This window comes from Archocentrus centrarchus, chromosome 13, assembly GCF_007364275.1.
Source record: "Archocentrus centrarchus isolate MPI-CPG fArcCen1 chromosome 13, fArcCen1, whole genome shotgun sequence".
In the NCBI taxonomy this organism is placed as follows: Eukaryota; Metazoa; Chordata; class Actinopteri; order Cichliformes; family Cichlidae; genus Archocentrus; species Archocentrus centrarchus.
In genome coordinates this window covers 41,131,113-41,150,529 of record NC_044358.1, presented here as the reverse complement: position 1 = coordinate 41,150,529, position 19,417 = coordinate 41,131,113, and the positions used below count along the sequence as shown (strand labels likewise).

Sequence of the window (19,417 nt, the reverse complement as noted above, 5' to 3'; positions counted from 1 at the left end):
AAGGAGACCAAAAACAATCTTTATTTACTTCATTTGAGAAGGCATCAAATTATTTATGAATAAATAATCGGATGTATTTTTGTTACAGGGCTGGGCGATATGTTACAGCTTTCCAACAGGCAAACCAGTGATTCACAAATATTCATGTAGCTGGGTGTGCAGCACACGCACGATGTGGTGTGGTGGGGAGCTCACCACCCCACTTGCCCTTTTCAGTAAATGAAATCATGGAAGACTTTGTTATGGAAAGGAATACTAGGATCGTTTTTGGTATTAAACCAGATGGAGCAGGCAAGCCAAAAGACCTAACCGAACCGGCAATCAGATAAACACTTCCACTTGCAGCCTCTATTCAGGCAAATGGGTAACAAAACCATACATACAGTTTTGGTCTAATTCTCTAACATGATTTTTGAATTCATATTGATTTTCGACACCAACTGATCAGACGGCAACAAATAAAGATGCAATAGGAAGGTGCGTGATATGCCTCAGCTCCATCTGCTAGTTCCTATTAGCTCACACTTTCAATTGCACTTGACAGGCTGATTGTTTAGTAGGCTGAATTCTCGAGGTTCAGCAGCCCTGAGGTGGATAACACAACACCAACAACAAAACCAAAGCAACATTTCACTTTATGGAAAGGGTGGGGAAAATGTTTTAAGATTTTGAATGGATGGAACCAAAGACCCTCACATGTTTCCATGTTACTGTCAGCAGTGTCCTTGTGTAAATTTTAAACTGAAGGGATGGAAGAGGAGGTTGGACCCTAAGGGAATATTTTAACATGTAAGATATTCATATGATGTACATTATATAGACAAAATACATTACACCTACAGGAGCTGCTTGGTCATAGAAACCCATGCCATGAAGCTCTCTCTGCACACTTTTTGTGCTGATGTTAATACCAGAGGTGGGTTGTATCTCGTCAGCAGAGTTGCTGTGGTTCCTAAATGCTTCCACTTTGCAGCAGTACCACTCACAGTTCACTGTGGAATATCTAGAAGGAAAGACATTTCACAAACTGACTTATTGCAACGGTGGAATTCAGTGAGCCCTTTAGAACGACCCATTCTTTCATAAATGTTTGTAAAGGCAGACTGCACAGCGAGGAGCGTGATTTTATTCACATGTTGCAATGGGACTGAAAACACCTGAAGTCAAAGATTAAGAGATGTGGCCCAATACGTTAAATGTGTTTCTAGTTTCTTTCAACATAACAAAATATATAGGACACTATTCTAAGAGTAGAATAAAGAAAAACCTTAAACATGATCCCTGTTTCCATGAACTGAAATACCGTGTTTGCTAAAATGTTATGTTTTCCTTTTTGTTGTTGTGTTGTGCACCTGAGGGCCATCACACCTAGGAGATGGCTCATCAGATATATCGGTCCACCTGTCCAACTGTATCGTGTTACAAGGCAGGCTCCCATTGCAGCAAAAGAGTGCAATCAGTTACAAAACTGGTTTATGATAATATAACTTAAGTTAAAATACAACCTATTCATTTGCTTCTCTGATAAACACATGTATGATTAAGGAGGAACATCCAGTTAATCAGTCAAGAATTACAAAAAAGGCAAAAGGCTGTGAGGGGTGTGTACATGGAGTTACACACTTGGTCATTTTCATGCAAAAAAGACGAAACGTATGACAAGGCTTTAAACAAAATAACTGCCGCTCAGCCAAAAGTCACACTTACGTAAATTTGCTTGTTCTCCACACACACACACACACACACACACACACACACACACACACACACACACACACACACACACACACACACAAAGTTTTATTTAGGTTCTGTCTGTAATCAACTGGCTTGCTTGGGCAGATTTGATCTATTTTCACACTGCATTACAACAATGATTACACAGTCATTTCATCTGTAATACAAGCACACTGTGGTCAGTACACACTGACACATATACTCAGTCACTGTAGGAAATTCAATAGACTAAACATGCACTTTTATTTCTTTTCTTTTTTAAAAGGCCTTTTAGTAACAATTTGGTCATTTTCCTAAAATAGAATCACTGATGAAAGATAAAAATCATTACACTGCATAAAATGATGGTTTTTTTTTTTTACCAACCTGTTTTCATTTGACCTCAAATGACTTTGTGCTTTTAGTTTCACAGCGTGCTGATTGGAGAGATACCCCACGAGCGTGGGAGTCACAGTGTGACTGTGGGAGGGAGGCAAAACAAACCACCGACAGAACACAAAACAAGTTAAAGATGAGAAAGAAAAAAATTAACCGTCTCCTGACCTGCAGGAAACGCAAAAGGAAATTAGAAATTTTTAATTAAAGTTTTAGAAGAGGATCAAAGTGAACTGATTTAGACCCATAAATCAAATGTAGCGTCTTGCAGGTGAGCAAAAAGCACCGAGGCAACAAAGCAACCTGAGCTTCTGCTGTGGCACTCGGACAGGAGTTCAACAGATGACACCAGCTAAAGCACACTCTGTTTCATAACTCACATCTGGAGCAATAAAGACCTCTGCAAAAGGGCCGCACACCTGGATGGAAAAAAAGGGAAAAGGTCTTTCATAACAAATTCAAGTAAAAGCTGTTTCATCTGTGAAACTGGTTAATCTTTCTTTCTGTGAGATCTTAGAAACAATAAGATTTAGCACAGATTTATGCTGCTGTAGCTCTTTGAATGCAGACCATAGGAATGGGGGGGCACTGGGAGTGTTTCAGAGTCAAGTATTGTTCTAGTCTGGGGTCTGTGTTGGTTATCATTTTCCACCGTACATTCTCTCTATGTCATCCTGGTAATGTGTTTTCAGCTCCTTGCGTTTGAGCTTGAATGCATCAGTCACTAATCCTGTCTCGGGTGTCCACGGTTCTGGGCTCAGCCGGATCTTGCGGGGGATCTCAAAGCGCTCTAGCTGGGCTACAAAGGAAGAGGAAACATTAACTTGTAACTTGATTAAATCCAGCTTTTTGTCTGTAGCTCTGAGATGACGTTTAACCTCATGTCTGACTTTCTCACCTGCCAGTGCGGCCTCTGTGATAACCTTGAGGACGAGCTCCTCCACAGCTTTGCTGTTGCACAGCTCCTCCCACGACCCTCGGATACCGTACTGGTCAACCAGAGCCAGTAGCTGCTTCTGATTGGGCACCACAAAGCCAATCACATATGTCTCATCACTGCAGAGCAGGAAGAGGGGAAGAGATGGGGAGTCAAAGAGGAAGAAAAACAGACTACAGTTATTAGGTTAAACTGTTCTTCAGGATGTGGACACTGGGCCGAATAAGGTGATGGAGCACCAGAGTGAGAGAACAATCAGTTCATCATTGAGTGGCATATTTAGCCTTGTAAGGAGATGGAAAAACTACATGCTTGAACAGAGTGTGAACAGATTGCAAGCTCCAAATCTCTTGACAAACAGCTGCTTGCATTATGACCCAGGACTGAATAAATATTTCAGGCTGCAGAAACATGTCCAGATTCTGGGTTATAGCACAGCTGGAGCCTATCCCAGCTTTTAAAAGGCAAGAGGCAGGGTACATCCTGGACAGGCTGCCAGTCCATCACATGGCTAACACAGACAGACACACCATAGGCATGCTCATACTAGATGTGGGCCCTTTGCAGGAGGTCCTGTGAACTGCAGCTTCAGCAGCATGTGCTTCTTCTGGCACATCTGCTGATACTAAATAAGAGTGAAATGTGTGGAGTTTGGATGCTGCGGTAACCTCTTTGGCCCTTTGTTGTGTTCCTCAAACCACTCCTGAACAAGTTTCATCCTGTTGCATGAGGCTGCTGTCACTGGGGAGTCACAGTGGACCCTCTATGGCCAAAGGCCTTAACCTTGTGTTAAGGTGGGTGATGCATGTCAAAGTGGCATTCATGTCTATGCTGGGAGTCAAAGTTTCCCAAGAGAACACTACACTGCAGCCATCCTCTGACTGCAGCTGTTTTAGCTCATGTCCCTTGTACGCCACTCTCCTTTTAAATTAGCTTTCTTCTGATTAGTTTCTTCTTACAAACAGAAATTTTGAACAACTGGTAGGTGGAGCTTCTGTTTTTACAGACAGAACTGTGTTCCTGGTTGATCATATTAGGGATATTTCCTCTGACATCATACAGAGCCAGGAGCATAAAAAAATATCTGAAACACATTGATTAGAGCAGAGTTTTTGGTTCACAGAGATTGTTTGTACATACCCTGACCTCATTATTTTAAACTTTGGCCATGATCATATAGTTTAACAATATATTTGACAGAATATTAAAAAAAGCATAATAGGTCCACTTTAATGAGACATGTTTAGCAAAAATGAGCCTTTTACCTATAACTGTTATAAGTGATGGAAAAGAAGATACTGTGAGAAGTCCACTTTGTAGTTAAAAGTTAAACCAATGAACTAAAGAGTAGTAGCAGCACAGCCAATAAAAGATTTCACTGGATTTTTATTTTTCAATGCCCCACCCCTCACACACCTGTTGGCATAGGCGCAGATGTTATCAATCAGAGAACAATTCTTCAACGTAGCCTCCACCTTTCCCAGGGAGACGTACTCTCCTGCCTGCAGCTTCACCAAGTCTTTCTTACGATCTGGAAACACAGCAAAGGGAGCAGCCTGTAAAAATGTGTGTATATCCACGCATATACATGGATATAGTTTAAAAAGAAGGGAGGAAGTGGGATAGAAGGATGCATTTTCTACTTGACTGTGTGCATCTGATCAGTATCATCTCGATAAAAGAGGGACGTTTTTTGGGGGGGTTCTGGTTCGCTGAAGTAGACAGAAATGTGAAATCATGCCAGGATGGAAAGTAAAGCCTGATTTGTTAAAAGCTTTCCTGCCACACTGATGAATGGGAAGTGGAGCTGAAAGGCTATCTGGACGAAACCCAAGAATGTGAGGAACAATGTTGAGAATGTGCGCTTTAGATTCAGTGACGTTAAAAACCAGAATAAGACTTTTTCACCCCCCGCCCCCCAACCACCACCATCACCACGCCTCCTCACCAATGATCTTGAGACACCCGTCTTCCTGAAACTCTCCAATGTCTCCTGTACAGAACCAACGCTGGCCGTTCTCGTCTACAAAGAAGTCGTCTTGGTTTTTCGCTTCCTTCTTGTAGTATCCCATGGTCACGTTGGGCCCACCAATGAGAATCTCTCCCCTAGGATGGGGCTTATCAGTGCTACGGTAACCACCTAAAAACATCAGTGGATTAGAAGTGAAAACTTTTATTTTGCTCAATCTGCTACACCGTAACACTGTTGAGAAAAAAAAACAAAAAAAACAGATGGCATGTTTACTTAAAATTCTATTTTTGTTCTGCAAGCAATAAACTGAACTCGATAAGTATCAAAGCTTCAGCTGAGTTCAATAAAAGTGAGTTATGATTCCTTACATAAAAAGTGGAGAGACTAGTGATGTGATTTCCTTACAAGGCTGTACAACAGCTAAAGCGAGCTCTCCTGAAATGCTCAAAGTGTGACCAGGCTGGGAAAGAAAGTGGTAAACTTATATTAAAGTGTGTGTGTGTGTGTGTGTGTGTGTGTGTGTGTGTGTGTGTGTGTGTGTGTGTGTGTGTGTGTAAAAGATGACACATTTAAAAAAAAACAAAAAAAACATGCAGACTGATGCATTCTTGAGAATCCAAATTACACTGTTTATATCATGATGAAATGTGTGTGTGCGTGCGTGCATATGTGTGTGTAGTGTCTCACACAGTCTCACTCACCCTCCACCCAGTCTTGAAGCTTGATCTCACAGCACACCAGCGGTCCTCCCACTCTCCCAGTGCTGTAATCCCACACTAGAACAGACAACACACACACACACACACACACACACACACACACACACACACACACACACACACACACACACACACACACACACACACACACACACACACATCAGGAAGCCCACTAGCATCAAGGCACAACATTTATTGCCATAGCAACACGACCTGACTTGCTCCCTCGCCATGGAAACCCCATCCCCAAGGAGCATTCACAACACAGTGTTTTCCTGACTCAGATGACCGCAGTGGATTTTGATGGGGAGCGGGGAACGCTGTTTTCCCGGCTGCCTGGGAAAGGCTGATAGGATTTTTCATTTTGCAAAAGCTTTGGCAGTGGAGCCGATGCATTAGTCCATAACTGATTATTGGTACAGACATCGTCACCGCAGACACGCAAAACATTCTTGGTCATCATGTTTATAAGGGAATGGAGACATTCATTTCTATTTCTCTTTTGTTTTCTTTTACACAACACTGAGCAAAACATTTCTCATCCATTTTTTAAAACAGGCTAAAAGCTTCATGGGCTCTCAGTGTACAGTGACTTATTGCTAATGTTGATTTTTCCACACCACTCTGTTGAAAACAGATAATATACTCCCTTTTTTTTTTGTTTTTTTTTTTGTTTACTGCAACCCACGCACCGTCTATGTGCTAATTATTTTCCTCTTATCCATTTCCCCATCCTGGCTGTAAGTACTCTTTCCGTCTTTGCGTTCTCCCACTGTTTTTTTTTTTATCTCTGCTTTCAGGCTGTCAAACTTAACAGGAATTCCATGGGAAAAACAACAAAATAGGAGGGTGCCAGGACATGTTCGGAAAATATGATAGAGACTCAGGAAAAGCTGGAGTGTTGGTAGGTATATTTTACTTGCTAAAGTCTACAGATGCAAAAAAGCTATTTTGCTAAAAGCCAGCATGTTTTCATCTTAGATTTTCATGCTGATATCCAGTAACATGCACCATTCCTGTCAACTAAACAATACAAAATAATAATATGAGCAACTTTTTTGTTTGTCATGCAGTCATGTTGACATGCCAGCATGTTTAACTGGTATAATAATTACCATGCTCACCAACTGATTTTAGCTTGTCTTTATGCTAACGTTTGCTGATAAGCATTAAACTTTGCATTTTTTTTTTGTTCAGAGCCTGTCAGATCCATTTTCCTAAATGGATCTGACAGGCTCAGTAATAGCTAACCATAATACCCCTGAAAATATGATTTGTGAAATTCCAAGGGTGTCTAAAATATTGGCAATATCCCATTTTTGCCATGTATTATTCTTATGGATCATGATCAAATCAGTGATAAAGTGTAACACTGTACATAAACAGTGTCTGTCCCTCTGTCTCTCTCTCATGCTGCTGCTCACACACACTAAGCATAATGTAACAGTGGTTTGGTGTGTTGTTTCCTACTGTTTATAAAGCTGAAGTCCTTTCTTTGAGTTTATTATCCATTTCTGTAACCCCAATGCAAGATAGTAAAATGTGGTGTCAAAATGATTTCTCCCTCTGTGGCCACTGATGGGCTTTGTAGCTTTAGCTACAAGCAGCAGCTACTGCGGTCCAGTACAAGTGTTTTGTTTTAACTGCATGTACCATAGCGAGGTATTCCCTTTGTTTAGTCTAGCCTCATTTATAAAAAGGTTGTTAGCAGGATAATAGAAACCCTGTCAGTGCGTCACAATAAAACCCGCTGCAAACAATGATCATACAGTTGAGCCAAAGCATACATAAAACAGTTTAAAAAAAACATTTATTGCAGGACTGTATTGGACTGCATTCATTTAGCTGGCTGAACCTAATAAACTGGTAATGAAGTGTTTTTTTTTTTTTAATTATTTGTACAAGACAGATGAAAATTATGATCTGCTGATTGATAGTTGCTGTATGGGATGCAGGAAATTTACACTGAATTTACATTGAATGCCTGCAGCTTACAGTGAAAATGAATGACATGAAACATATTCATTTTCCTAATTTGTGATTTGTTTGAAATTTTTAGATGTACTGCCTACATCCTCACTGTGTCCTGACTGTAAGACTTTCATGCTCACGCTCGCTAATGGTTCCAGCACCGCAGGTCTCTGTCAGGCCGTATCCTTGACCCACTGGGCAGCAAAAACACACATTCATGAAGCGCTGTGTGGCTGCTGAGAGTGGCGCTCCACCTGATAACAAGACCCGCGTCCGTCCTCCTAGCAGAGAGCGAACTTTCCTGAACACCAGCCTGGGTGCACAGAAGAGCGAGGACGTAAGGAAATTATCCGACTTCTAAATATTCCTCAACACTCTAGAGCGCTTATACAAATGCAACGTTAACATCTTGTTTACATACTTGTCACACAGTGGTGTGCTGTATCCTTTGGTAAGCTGCTCCAGTTTGTAGTTGTATGCCAGAATGAAGAGTGTTCGCTGAACACAGTTCATCTCCTCGACCTTGGTCATCACGTTCTTATAGATCCGGTCCATGATCTCCTGAAGTCAGGAGGTGGGATGGGGAGGAAAGAAAGAGCAAATTAATAAATAAGAGAATAAGAGCAACATGTAAGACTGATACTGATATAAGACTAAAAGGGTGATAAATGTTGGTCAAGAAAACCCATTTTTATATCTAACTTCTAAGTAAACAGAAGTGTGAGAGATATGAGGTGCCAAACAATTTAAATTGGGACTACAGCTGCTTATACAGGAGTCAGAGCATTGAAGAAAAAATGTATCTAAAGTCTGGCCTGTAGCAGAACCTGACCAACACTGGATTTTTGGGGGCAGTGCCAATTTTTAGGGAGTAAAAAAATTCCAACATCAATATATATATAGGCCAATATTTTTCCTAGAAATATTTAATAAATAAATCAATAAGAGTTTATTAAAATGAGGCTGACACTCCTAGGGCACTCCTTGACCCTAGCCAAATGCAAAACTAGTGAAAAACCACTAGTGAAAAAATGTGAGTGTCCTCCAGCTGTAAAAGCATTTCTGCTGTTGGGGGTTCTCTCATTGTTGCCCCTCTAGTGCACCTGGTGTTAATTTCATTAACACCAAAGCAGCTGAAACTGATTAACAGCCCCCTCTGCTACTTAACTGACCAGATCAAAAAAATTATTAGATTTATTTTTTGTAAATCTAAGCATATCCCCCAACACATACGCTAACAGCAATATACCTACAGTATAACAGGCTGACAATATCACTTAACTGTTGTGTTGGTTGGGTTTTAGATGTATAGTCCCTGCTTTGAAGGTATTTTCTCTGACCCAACTAAACATGACTAAACACCAGCATTAAAATCCCAAAATATTACATTTAAGCAACTGTATATAATAAAAGTATTATATACAAGTCCCTTCAACAAGTGAACAGACCAACACAAACACAGAGACAAGGGTGCTCCTTAAATTTGGTTGCATAAGTGTTTAGGCTCCCCAATGGATTTCTAACACTATGTGACCTACAAAATGACCGAAAACCCAGAAGAAACCAGAAGAGGGACTCTCTCTTTGGGATATGTCAAAACCATGAGAGAACTACAATTAACTGCAGGAGTGGGTATAGTAAATCCACTGCTAATTGTGACCTTAATCATCTGAGTTTTATTTTTATTTTTTTAACTTTTTTTTTTTTTTTTTACATTTAGTCTTTATTGGACAGGAAAGTGGGGGAAGAGTGTTGGAGAACAACACACAAGAAAGCATCTAGAACAGACTCAAACCCAGGCGCCTGCAGTGGCTTCTGGTATATAAGGCAGCTGCTTGATAAGGTGAGCTATGGCAGCACCCCCTGAGTGCTTTCGTTAGAAGGTATAATGATACGGCAAACATGGGGCAATGCACAACATCTGGCAATTCCTTGGAGCTGCTATCACTGGTATTTTATAACCAGAAACTGCAGCTGCACTCACATTCTGCTTTACATTAAGTTTCAGCTCCAAGCTGTTTGATTGTTTAGCATTCTGGTCCATAAATTTTGGTTTACTCTCGCCACTCTCAGAGCAGGAAGCTGATCGGACCTCACTGTGATCTACCCGCTAAGCACCAGACAGCAGACAGACTCAGAAACTAGCTGGTGAACCTTTAGCAGCTGAAGCTGCAGATATTTTTCACAGGAGTTTGTGGAGAGCAAGAAAATGAATGCACATTTCTCTGTTAATGCTGGATAAATAAGCCACTATCTGCCATACCAACTCAAACGGTTTAATGCTGCTTTCATATCTTGTTTCCAATGCCCATAATATTAGAAGCCTTATCCCAATATTCCCAACAAATATCTTCTCAGCTTTTAGTGCAGGGCAGGCAATGGAGATCTAAAGATGCGTAAAAATTCTGGAAACTTTCAGAGCTGGCTGATAATACCTGTGATTTGAAAATTTCATTTATACATACTTATTTCATAATTAATAAAGTATAAAGTGGTTAAAACAGGGTGAAGTGGCGATAGGAACAGGACGATACAGGGAAGAGGAATGTCAATCATGGGAAATGGTATCAATTTGTGCTACCAAAGGGAATGCAGTAAAGAGAACAGAAACCCACAGATTAAGAACACTCAGAAGTGTCGTCAGAAGGCTGGACAGGGTGAAGTGGGGGAAAGGGCACGAACAAAAAAACTATAAAAACCAGTCAGTCTTGATGGGTTTGTGCGTGCGTGTGTGTGTGTGTGTGTGTGAGCATGCCCGTGCACATGAAGCAGTGAGAGAGTGAGAGAGGAAGTCGACACAGGATCCATGCAGCCGCCTGTTGTCATATCACAGCAAACAATTTGTATTTGTCTGTGTGTCGTGGGGATAACCACATGGGGCTTTCTCACGTTCTGTTTGCATCTGTGAATGCTTCCAGAAACTGGGGCCCTATGCCCTTTACACTACGACCACTGGGAGATGGGGTGGGGGGTGGAGCTGTCTCCATGTGAGTGAGAGGGAGAGAAGCATGCATCCTGTATTGAATAAGCCAGTGTACAGCTAGCTAGCACGATCAAACTTATTAAAAATCCCCTATTAAATGAGTTAGATAAGCTTCCTTTTCAAGTCTTTCCAGTATTGGCAATGATCACTGTCAAACAACAATATGTGGACAAACAAGATCATGAATGGAGGAAAGTGCCAAAGACCATAACTGGTGGCAAATGTGTTTATTAATGTTAAAGCAAAAATAAAAATGTTGAAAAATCATCAACATACGGAGCAGTTTGCTTCGAGTATTTCCAGGTGCTGGTTTTAACCACCAATCAAACTGCATCCTTCCATTTCTGTAGACTAACTGTTAGGCTGGCTAGCAAAGTCTTCTCCTTTATCATCCTCAGGACTTCTGCCACTGTACAGCAAGCCCTAAATGACCCCCCGACTGAGCCCATTTTTAAGATCTCTTTCAAACCTAAGGTACAGCTCATAGGTTAGCAATGTAGCTTTTCAGCCTAATCATACACTTTACCAACTGTTTATACACGTAAAGACAGCCTGAAATGGTGTGTCGAATTGTTAACATTTTTTCAAAAAGTTAAATAACTTTGAGACAATGGCTCTATACTGTTCTAACTCTGGGTGATGCAGTTGAGGTCTGAAGTTTACATCCATTCATCATGGGCATGAATGTCAGCATACATCTTTAATGACTTTAAAAACAAGACTTGCGTGCACAAGTTTGAATTTAGTTTGGATTTCCTCTAATTCACACAGGGTCAAAAGTATACATACAGGCTTGGGAAGTGTCTCAGAGCCATTTCTAAACAACTGCAGATTCCAAGATCATCAGTCCTGATATTTGTACATAAGTCCAAGTTATTTGGATGTGGTGATACATCCAAATAACTTGGCAGAGTTTTAATGCTGGGCATCCAGCATTAAAACTCTGCCAAATCAAACATGCAAAGCAACTGCCATGACGACCCCTTGTGAATAAGGGCATGTGTGTGTAGAACAGGCGAAAATGGAAACATTATGTGCTGGAAATTTCAAACTAAAGGACACACACACACGCACGCACGCACGCACACACACACACACATGCGGGGTAACGAGACAAAAGGAAACAGTTGGGAAAGACAGGTGGACTGAATGACACTCATGAGACGGGGGAAGCAAAACTGAACACGACACACAGAGAACAGGAGACTGTCAAAATAAAACATGAAGAAACCAAACAATACAAACACAGACTTAACACAACATGGGGAACAGAACACACAAGAGACAAGGGACAATGGCACAGAGGGACAAACAGACACTGGAACACCGAGACGCAGGGAAGACGAGAAGAACAGGAGACGGGAATGGAATACAATAAATATAATTAAAAACAGAATTCAGAAAACTGTAACAAACTAAGAATCTCACTGTAAGCAAACTGAGGAACACAGCAGAGATACAACAAAAAAGAGAACCTCACAGAAAAAACACAAAACACTGGGTAAATGGCCCAGGATATGACATGCACCCTGTTTCTCCATCATGACTGAATGTAGTACTCAGTTTTGTTGATTCTGAATATTTATATAAATGACTGCCTGCAGTAGATCACAGACTACTGAATCGAAAGTGGGAACAGGCTGTAAAAATAGTGCAAAAACATCACTTTATAAATTTAAGGGCAAACTCTTTTTTTTCTAAATCTGAACACTTGATTCAGACCAAACTAAAAGTTGCATGCTGTGAAATCAAAACAGGGAGAGAAAAGACTCCGAAACACGCAGATGAAAATGCAAACTTTTCTCTGGGTCTGTAGCTACAAGTGATCTGTGTAAAATGGCAATTATTATTAACTGTAAAATAATACACTGTAAAATGCTGATTATAGCAGTTTAAATTCTGACATATTAGAGGACATCCAGTTGGATTAAGTTGCTGGTAACACCCTCATTATAAACTTGTGTATTTTTAACTGTACCTTTTTTGTTTCCTTTAGCCTGGGCTGGTTTGTCACTGACAAACAGTGCAACATTTTAAGCAAAGCCCATCTTGGCATCATTACTACTAAAATGGATTAATGAGTAAAATATACTTCAAAGACAAGTAGCACCAGCCAGCGACAAATATTCCACTTAGACTCCTGGGAATCTAACATTGGTGATTAAAAGCAGCACTGACCAGTGGTAGGATGTGTTTACGTCAGACACGCAGACTCAAGGCCGAGTGACTCAGTGACAGATACTTTTAATGTTAAGGCTTCTCTGAGCAGTGCATTGTGTTGTAATGAGTGCACTGTCTTGACATACCGGGACAGCTGCCATCAGAGTGGGTTGCAGCATGCTGGTGTCTCCTTTGCTTCCTTTCTTTATCTTTGTGGACTTAAGGTAGGAAAAGGAAATAACAATTAATTGATCCTTTAAATCATTACATTTGTAATGAGATGTTACTGTATATTTTTTCCACATATTTAGACTGAAATGAAATCTAAAAACTGTTAGCTCCAGCTATATAGACTCGTGGAAAAAAGTACCCCCTGTGTCCATTTTAAGGTTTTATGTTTCAGGACATAACAGAAAAATGATCAGAGCCTCAGTAGGTTCTAAAATTACTCATATACAACCCCAGATGAATAACAACACAAGACATAATACGCAGGTCATTATTTATTTAACAAAAACTAAGCACACCCTCACTGCTTCCATAAGAATTAGGAGGGTAAGTAGCAGCCAGGTGCTGCTAATCACATTTACTTGATTAATTGATCATCAGCACTTCTATAAAAGCAGAAGGTTTGGCAGTTTGCTGGTTTGGAGCATTCAGTTGTGTATTAACACAATACCAAAGAGGAAAGACATCAGCAATGATCTTAGAGAAGCTGCTGTTGCTGCTCATCAATCTGGGAAGGGTTATTAGGCCATTTCCAAACTATTTGAAGTCAGTCATTCTACAGGGAGAAAGATTATTCACAAGTGGAAAACATTCACGACAGCTGTCCATCTTCCCAAGAGTGGACATCCCAGCAAATTCACCCCAAGGTCAGACTGTGCAATCCTCAGAGAAACTGTCAAAAACCCCAAGAGCTCCAGCTCAGACTCTACAGGCTCTTCACTCTAAATTTTAAACTTCATGACACTACAGTCAGAAAAAGTTAAGTATGGTTGGTTTGGAAGGATTTCCAGGAGAAAGCCTCTCCTCTCTAAAAGAATATGGTGGTACAGCTTAGGTTTGCAAAGATCATCTGAACAAACAACAAGACTTCTGGAACAATGTCCTTTGGACAGACGAGATCAAAGTGGCCGCAGTGCACAGCTCCACGTTTGGTGACCAAACGCAGCCTGTCAGCAGAAACACCTCATACCAACTGTCAGACATGGTGCTGGAGGGGTGATGATTTTGGCCAGGGCACCACGAACTCTTCCATGTACCAAAGTATTCTAGAATTAAATCTGTTAGACGGCTAAAGTTTGGCCTAAACTGGGTCATGTAACAGGACAATGATGCCAGCCAGCAGATCTCCAACAGAATGGCTGAAAAAGAAAAGAATGAAGATGTTGCAGTGACCCAGTCAAAGTCCAGATCTTAATCTGACTAAATTGCTGTGGTGGGACCTTAAGAGAGCTGTGCATAAACAAATTTTTTTATGATGTCCTGAGAAATAAAACCTTAGAACAGACAGAGGGTGTACTTTTTTCACATAACTGTATATGATTAGCAATATTTAATGCATGAAAGTGGGATCAACACTCATCTATCTCTAAAGTGCATGCTGTGTTTTAGGTTTTGTTACCTGGTCAGCGAGGGTCTGAGGTGATGAATAGCCGATTCTACAGCCATGAGACACACATACGAGCTCTGCACTAAGCTCCAGTACATGGGCAAGAGGCAGGTAGCCAATATAGGTGTCTTCTTCACTGTAAACACACAGAAACTTCAAAAAACAAGATCTGATTTGGACTAATAAACAAACAAACAAAAAAAGCGTGTTTGAGAAAAGATTACTGCAAATATAAAGATTTGTGCCTGTAAACCAGGAGATTAACCAAGCAATAACTGTAGTTAATTTCATCAAGCTGAATCAGTACTGAAACAATCACAATTTCTTGATTTATAGTTATATATTAGTCATATTTACATCTGAGCTATATTGGACACAGATTCATCTCAACATAAATAACAGCCAAATTTTGGGAAATTTCCATTTTAGTGAACATGTTGGACATTCAGGCCATACTTGAGGTGGTTTACATAGCTGTTACTTAATCCACCAAGGAAAGCCAACATTTTCACAAGATTGACTGAGACTGTAACAACTAAACCCCTTTAACCTCCATCCATCTCACCCTGACTTCCATTCTCCGACATTGTTTCTCTACTCATATTAAGCTCCCTCCCTTTTCTGTTTCCTCTCACTCCCATCTATAGTCCCCAGAGAAGGGTCAGTTTCTGTTTCAATATAAGCAGTTGAGCTGCACGATGATACCAGCTGAACAAGCACATTTCCCATAATGTTAGTTAAAGTAATCCTTTGAAAAACGCAGCAACGAGAAATTTGAACAATGACCATAGCTTAGCTTTGATTACAGACTTCCCAACTATTTCCTGAGCTTCCAGTAATCCAGTGCATCGCTGTCTTCTGGCAATGAATAAAACTAAATGGCATGTTCTAATCTGTGTGCTTTCAAATTGGCTGGTGTCTCTGCTTAGACGTGTAACAGTGGAAATGTGCTGCTTTGGAAGGTTAATTTCCATTTAAAACTGACAGTTTTACTTCTCTCTGCCTTCATATTTCACAGACAGTTGAGAGGCATAAATACCCTAAAAGCTATCGAACCAGTGAATTAGTAGCACACATCCAGGGGTGTAATGTAGGAAGTACGTTTGAGGTCTTTACCACAGGTTGGGTATCCTCTCGGCCATTCCTGTGATCCCAGCGATGATGTTGCTGTGGGAGATCATAACACCCTTTGGAATGCCTGTGGATCCGCTGGTGTACATGATGACTGCAATGTCTGAGGGCAGCGGGGCTTTACGCTCACGTGCTGCTGGAATATCAACAGAGAAAGCCCCAACACATACATTTTAACTAAATATGTCAGAACTGACAGAATTAATGGTTCATAGCACAAACATTCATCCATGTTTATGCAATGTCCAGACAGACAATTTGTTAACAGTGTAGGTTCCATTTGTTGCGTGTGTGCCAGATAAACATTTTTTTTTGTATGTAGGAAAAAAAACACCAAAACTTACAGGTCAGACACATGGAAAGAAAATGGTTATCTGAGAAATTAAACAATCAGTCCCTCCTGGCATGGTGCAGAGTTTTTGTGTTATTTTAAGTAACTGCGCTAGCCAAAAACACCATTTGCACTCGTTCATTCGTCTTTTCTCTTTCTTGTGTTGTTCACTCCTGTCTTTGTTATCTTATCTATTCCTTTCTCCCTTCTAACACTCTTCCTTGCATTCAGTTGTTCCTCTTTAATCACGGTCGTTCTTTTTCTAACTACTTCAGCTGTGCCCATTTAATAGTAAGTAAGCTAAATCTATAGTGTCTGGTTGTTTTCTTTGGCCTTCACCTGCCAGGCCCAAACCTTCTTTTATTCCCACAAATGTGTATGAATGTGATGCACAGGCCAATCGCAAGGTGCAAGTGGCCATGAATTTGAGATAGGTGATTTTCAGGTGCTTTCAAAAAAATCTATAACAGTCATCCCAAATGCCCAGTCTGAATTACAGACATCACACATTTGTTAGTGATGTGTTTTATCACCAGCTTGATGTTTTCACAGTAGGTGCGCCTAGCAGGGGCTGACACAGATACTGTACATTCATTATAGTGGTGACCTGCCCTGAAGAAACCCTGCTTTACTGTCCTTTTTTATTCTATTGGGGCCCATTGCTTACAAAATGAACATCATTCTGTATTAAATAGCATTTGAATTGATTGCATTTACTGAGGCCATAAATGAAGTAAGAATTAGGATAAACTCCAATACAGCTTCCTTTTCCGCCCATGATTCCTGTTGGAGTCTGTTATCATCATTGCTTCCCAGCAGGTACAGTTTACAATCAAGACTCGATCAAGAACACGAAAAGCTGCGATGTCTGTTTCTTTACATTACAGAATGCAGGAGATAAAGGCAGTGAAAAAGACATTCACATGTCCAAACAGCAGAGCACAATGTGATGAACCCCATGCCTTCTGATCCCTCTCTTGGACTCCTACTGTCTGAATAAATAAGTAAAGAGCAAGTCAGTTTCCAGGGGGAACAGAACCAGTTGAGAAACAAGACATTGGTTTTATTTTTCACTTTCTGTTGAGAACAAAAACAGCACTAAAACGCCCAACCGCAGCAGGCACTGACAAACCAAAAGATGAAGTAAAGTGCATTACAGTCACAAGTGCAGACCTCTCTTTTCTCTCTTTCCTCTGACTCGGATACAAGGAGTGTGCACTCCGAAAGCTGAAGTCATGTGAAGTTAACAGCGCCATGTGTAAACATGACCCTCGCCTACATCCCACTGCTCTATCCTCCCTTCCTACTTCCTTCTCCCTTTATCTGCACATGACTCTACCAGCTAAGTATGTTTTGGGTCAGTCAGTTGAAGGGGCCTCAATAAAAGGTGAAGAGGAGTTACGGCTCATCCTCATCCACTGCACTAACTGAACATGCATGGTATCAACCTTAATCTGACACAGATGTTAGCATTTCCTTATTCACATGACCTAATGGGCCCAATACCAATCCGCCCCCACCCCATACCCCCAAAACCCTGACTATTTCATTTATTGGAAAAAAGGGACACCAAAAAGCCCATGCAGATTAAAACACATGTACTGTAGTGTTTTAGTAGCTCTTAGTTGCGTGCCTTCAAGGTGCTTTTATTTTTTTCTTCTAAAAATTATGACATTAATGCCTGCTAACAGGTTTTTTAATTACTTTTAGTCACATTAAGGTTGTAACAAGGCAATCATGTGTTGGTAGGTTGCTTCTGCTGCCACCAAGTGGCCAGCATGCCCATCTCATTTAATTAAATGCTGATTAATACACATTTTTAAAAGTAAAAAAAAAAAAACAGAAAAAAAAATAATAATTGAATAACAAAAAAAAGTGACATTCAATTGTGACAATTTGTACTCAGAGCTGTTGTCTGTGTCCAAAGTGTCACAGAGAGGAATATAAAATTTGGTTTCCACCAGAAATGCTGTCAGATCCATTAACAGAGCACTGCTTAGTCACAGAAATGCATGCTATGTGGCAAAGCTGGGACAGCTTTGGTTTTGGGCAGTGGTTAAATGAAGCTTTATGGATGTAGCTGTGTGGTGTAGGTGTAGCTCTCTTCGGACTTCAGCTCAAGCTGTAACCCCAGAGGATTAAAAATGAAGCAGAGCGGATGTGCCAAAAACTGAAGTTCTTCTGGTGGTCAGTGAAGCTCACTCCAGAAATGAGTCAGTCCCTGTATATTCCCATGTCAAAATCTTGAACAGTAATAAAAAGCCCATTTACAGCCTGGTTCCTCTACATGCCACCGAGGACCCTGTTTGTTAAAAGAACAGATTTCAGCCTTCAATCGTCCAATCCAATAAATGACACCAAACAAGAGTCAACAGTAAAATAAGCTGTTTGGCACTGGCAGAGAAGATTTGGTAAGTTTTTCATGGGCGCAACCCACGTACTCAATTCTGCTGCTCAACCCACAAATGTATTTTCCTTACAAGTGTGGCACCATTTAAAAGAAATAAACAGGCTTGATCAACCAAACAATTACGTTGTGTGCTAAGTTTATATAGCTTAATCTATTTAATTTATTTTGTAATGTGTTGGTAGGGAGATTTTAGATATTTTGTTGAATAATTGTACATATATAAGTAGCTGCTGTGTGTGTTTTTTAAGGTTATTGTAACATGACTTGTGGTGAATTTTGACAATCCTAATAATAAGTTACCTAAAAACATTGACAGTGTACTTGTAAGGAGATTAAAAGTTTGTTTTTGGCTAAGGCTACAAATCCTTCAGTTTGGTGAAGCAACATGGAAAATATTAGACACTACATGGGCCACTCTGCACAGCTCAGTTCTTTTTGCTCTGTTAATGCCCTGCAAGAAAGTACTTTATATCAAGTGGTGTGTGTTTGGTTTTATTGCCATTGTTCACTGAAATAATGTGTAATGACATGAATCACCATGAGACACAAAACTGGATAGAAAACTTTTTTAAAAATAAGTAATCAGCCCACCTTCTCTGCAAAACAGCCCCACAGCAATTCTATTACTCAGGAACTCTTGAAAGCAAAGCTCATGTAAATCAATAAACAGACACACAGACAAAACCCACCTTTCTCATGCCTGGCTCCCAGCTTCTGAACCGCAGCCATGTTGTGGATGCTGATGCCACATGGATAGCCGGGCCAAGTGGTCGGCGTGTTGTCCACAATGATGATATGTTGCAGCCTCGGAACTTCAGTTAGGATGACCTGACACGCACGCACACGCACACACACACACACACACACACACACACACACACACACACACACACACACACACACACACACACACACACACACACACACACACAGAGCGACTGTATATATGTTGTGTTTATACTGACAAAGGATGGCAAGGTTTGTCCGCGAACAAGCGAACAGAGGAATGTTATGTTTATGCTGCATAGATAACAATTGGGAAGATGAAATGCAGGCGTGCTGCTTGTCTTGGCATT

The 19,417-nt window shown here is 40.6% G+C and overlaps 1 protein-coding gene across 3 annotated transcripts in view; it reads right to left on the bottom strand.

Annotated features, from left to right (window-relative positions):
- acsl3a (acyl-CoA synthetase long chain family member 3a) overlaps nucleotides 1-19,417 on the bottom strand; it is a 42,210-nt gene continuing 22,793 nt past the window's right edge. Inside the window, exons 4-14 of one of the 3 annotated variants that reach the window (XM_030744951.1) lie at nucleotides 19,031-19,169; nucleotides 15,586-15,736; nucleotides 14,482-14,605; nucleotides 13,001-13,072; nucleotides 8,133-8,272; nucleotides 7,852-8,024; nucleotides 5,723-5,797; nucleotides 4,998-5,189; nucleotides 4,466-4,580; nucleotides 3,011-3,168; nucleotides 1-2,911 (exon numbers count right to left, since the gene is read on the bottom strand). In XM_030744951.1, the coding sequence (XP_030600811.1) occupies nucleotides 2,754-2,911; nucleotides 3,011-3,168; nucleotides 4,466-4,580; nucleotides 4,998-5,189; nucleotides 5,723-5,797; nucleotides 7,852-8,024; nucleotides 8,133-8,272; nucleotides 13,001-13,072; nucleotides 14,482-14,605; nucleotides 15,586-15,736; nucleotides 19,031-19,169 (1,497 nt within the window). In that variant the 3' untranslated portion in view covers nucleotides 1-2,753. The remainder of the gene's footprint in view (nucleotides 2,912-3,010; nucleotides 3,169-4,465; nucleotides 4,581-4,997; nucleotides 5,190-5,722; nucleotides 5,798-7,851; nucleotides 8,025-8,132; nucleotides 8,273-13,000; nucleotides 13,073-14,481; nucleotides 14,606-15,585; nucleotides 15,737-19,030; nucleotides 19,170-19,417) is intronic. The other 2 variants (XM_030744952.1, XM_030744950.1) reach the window with 2 other exon arrangements.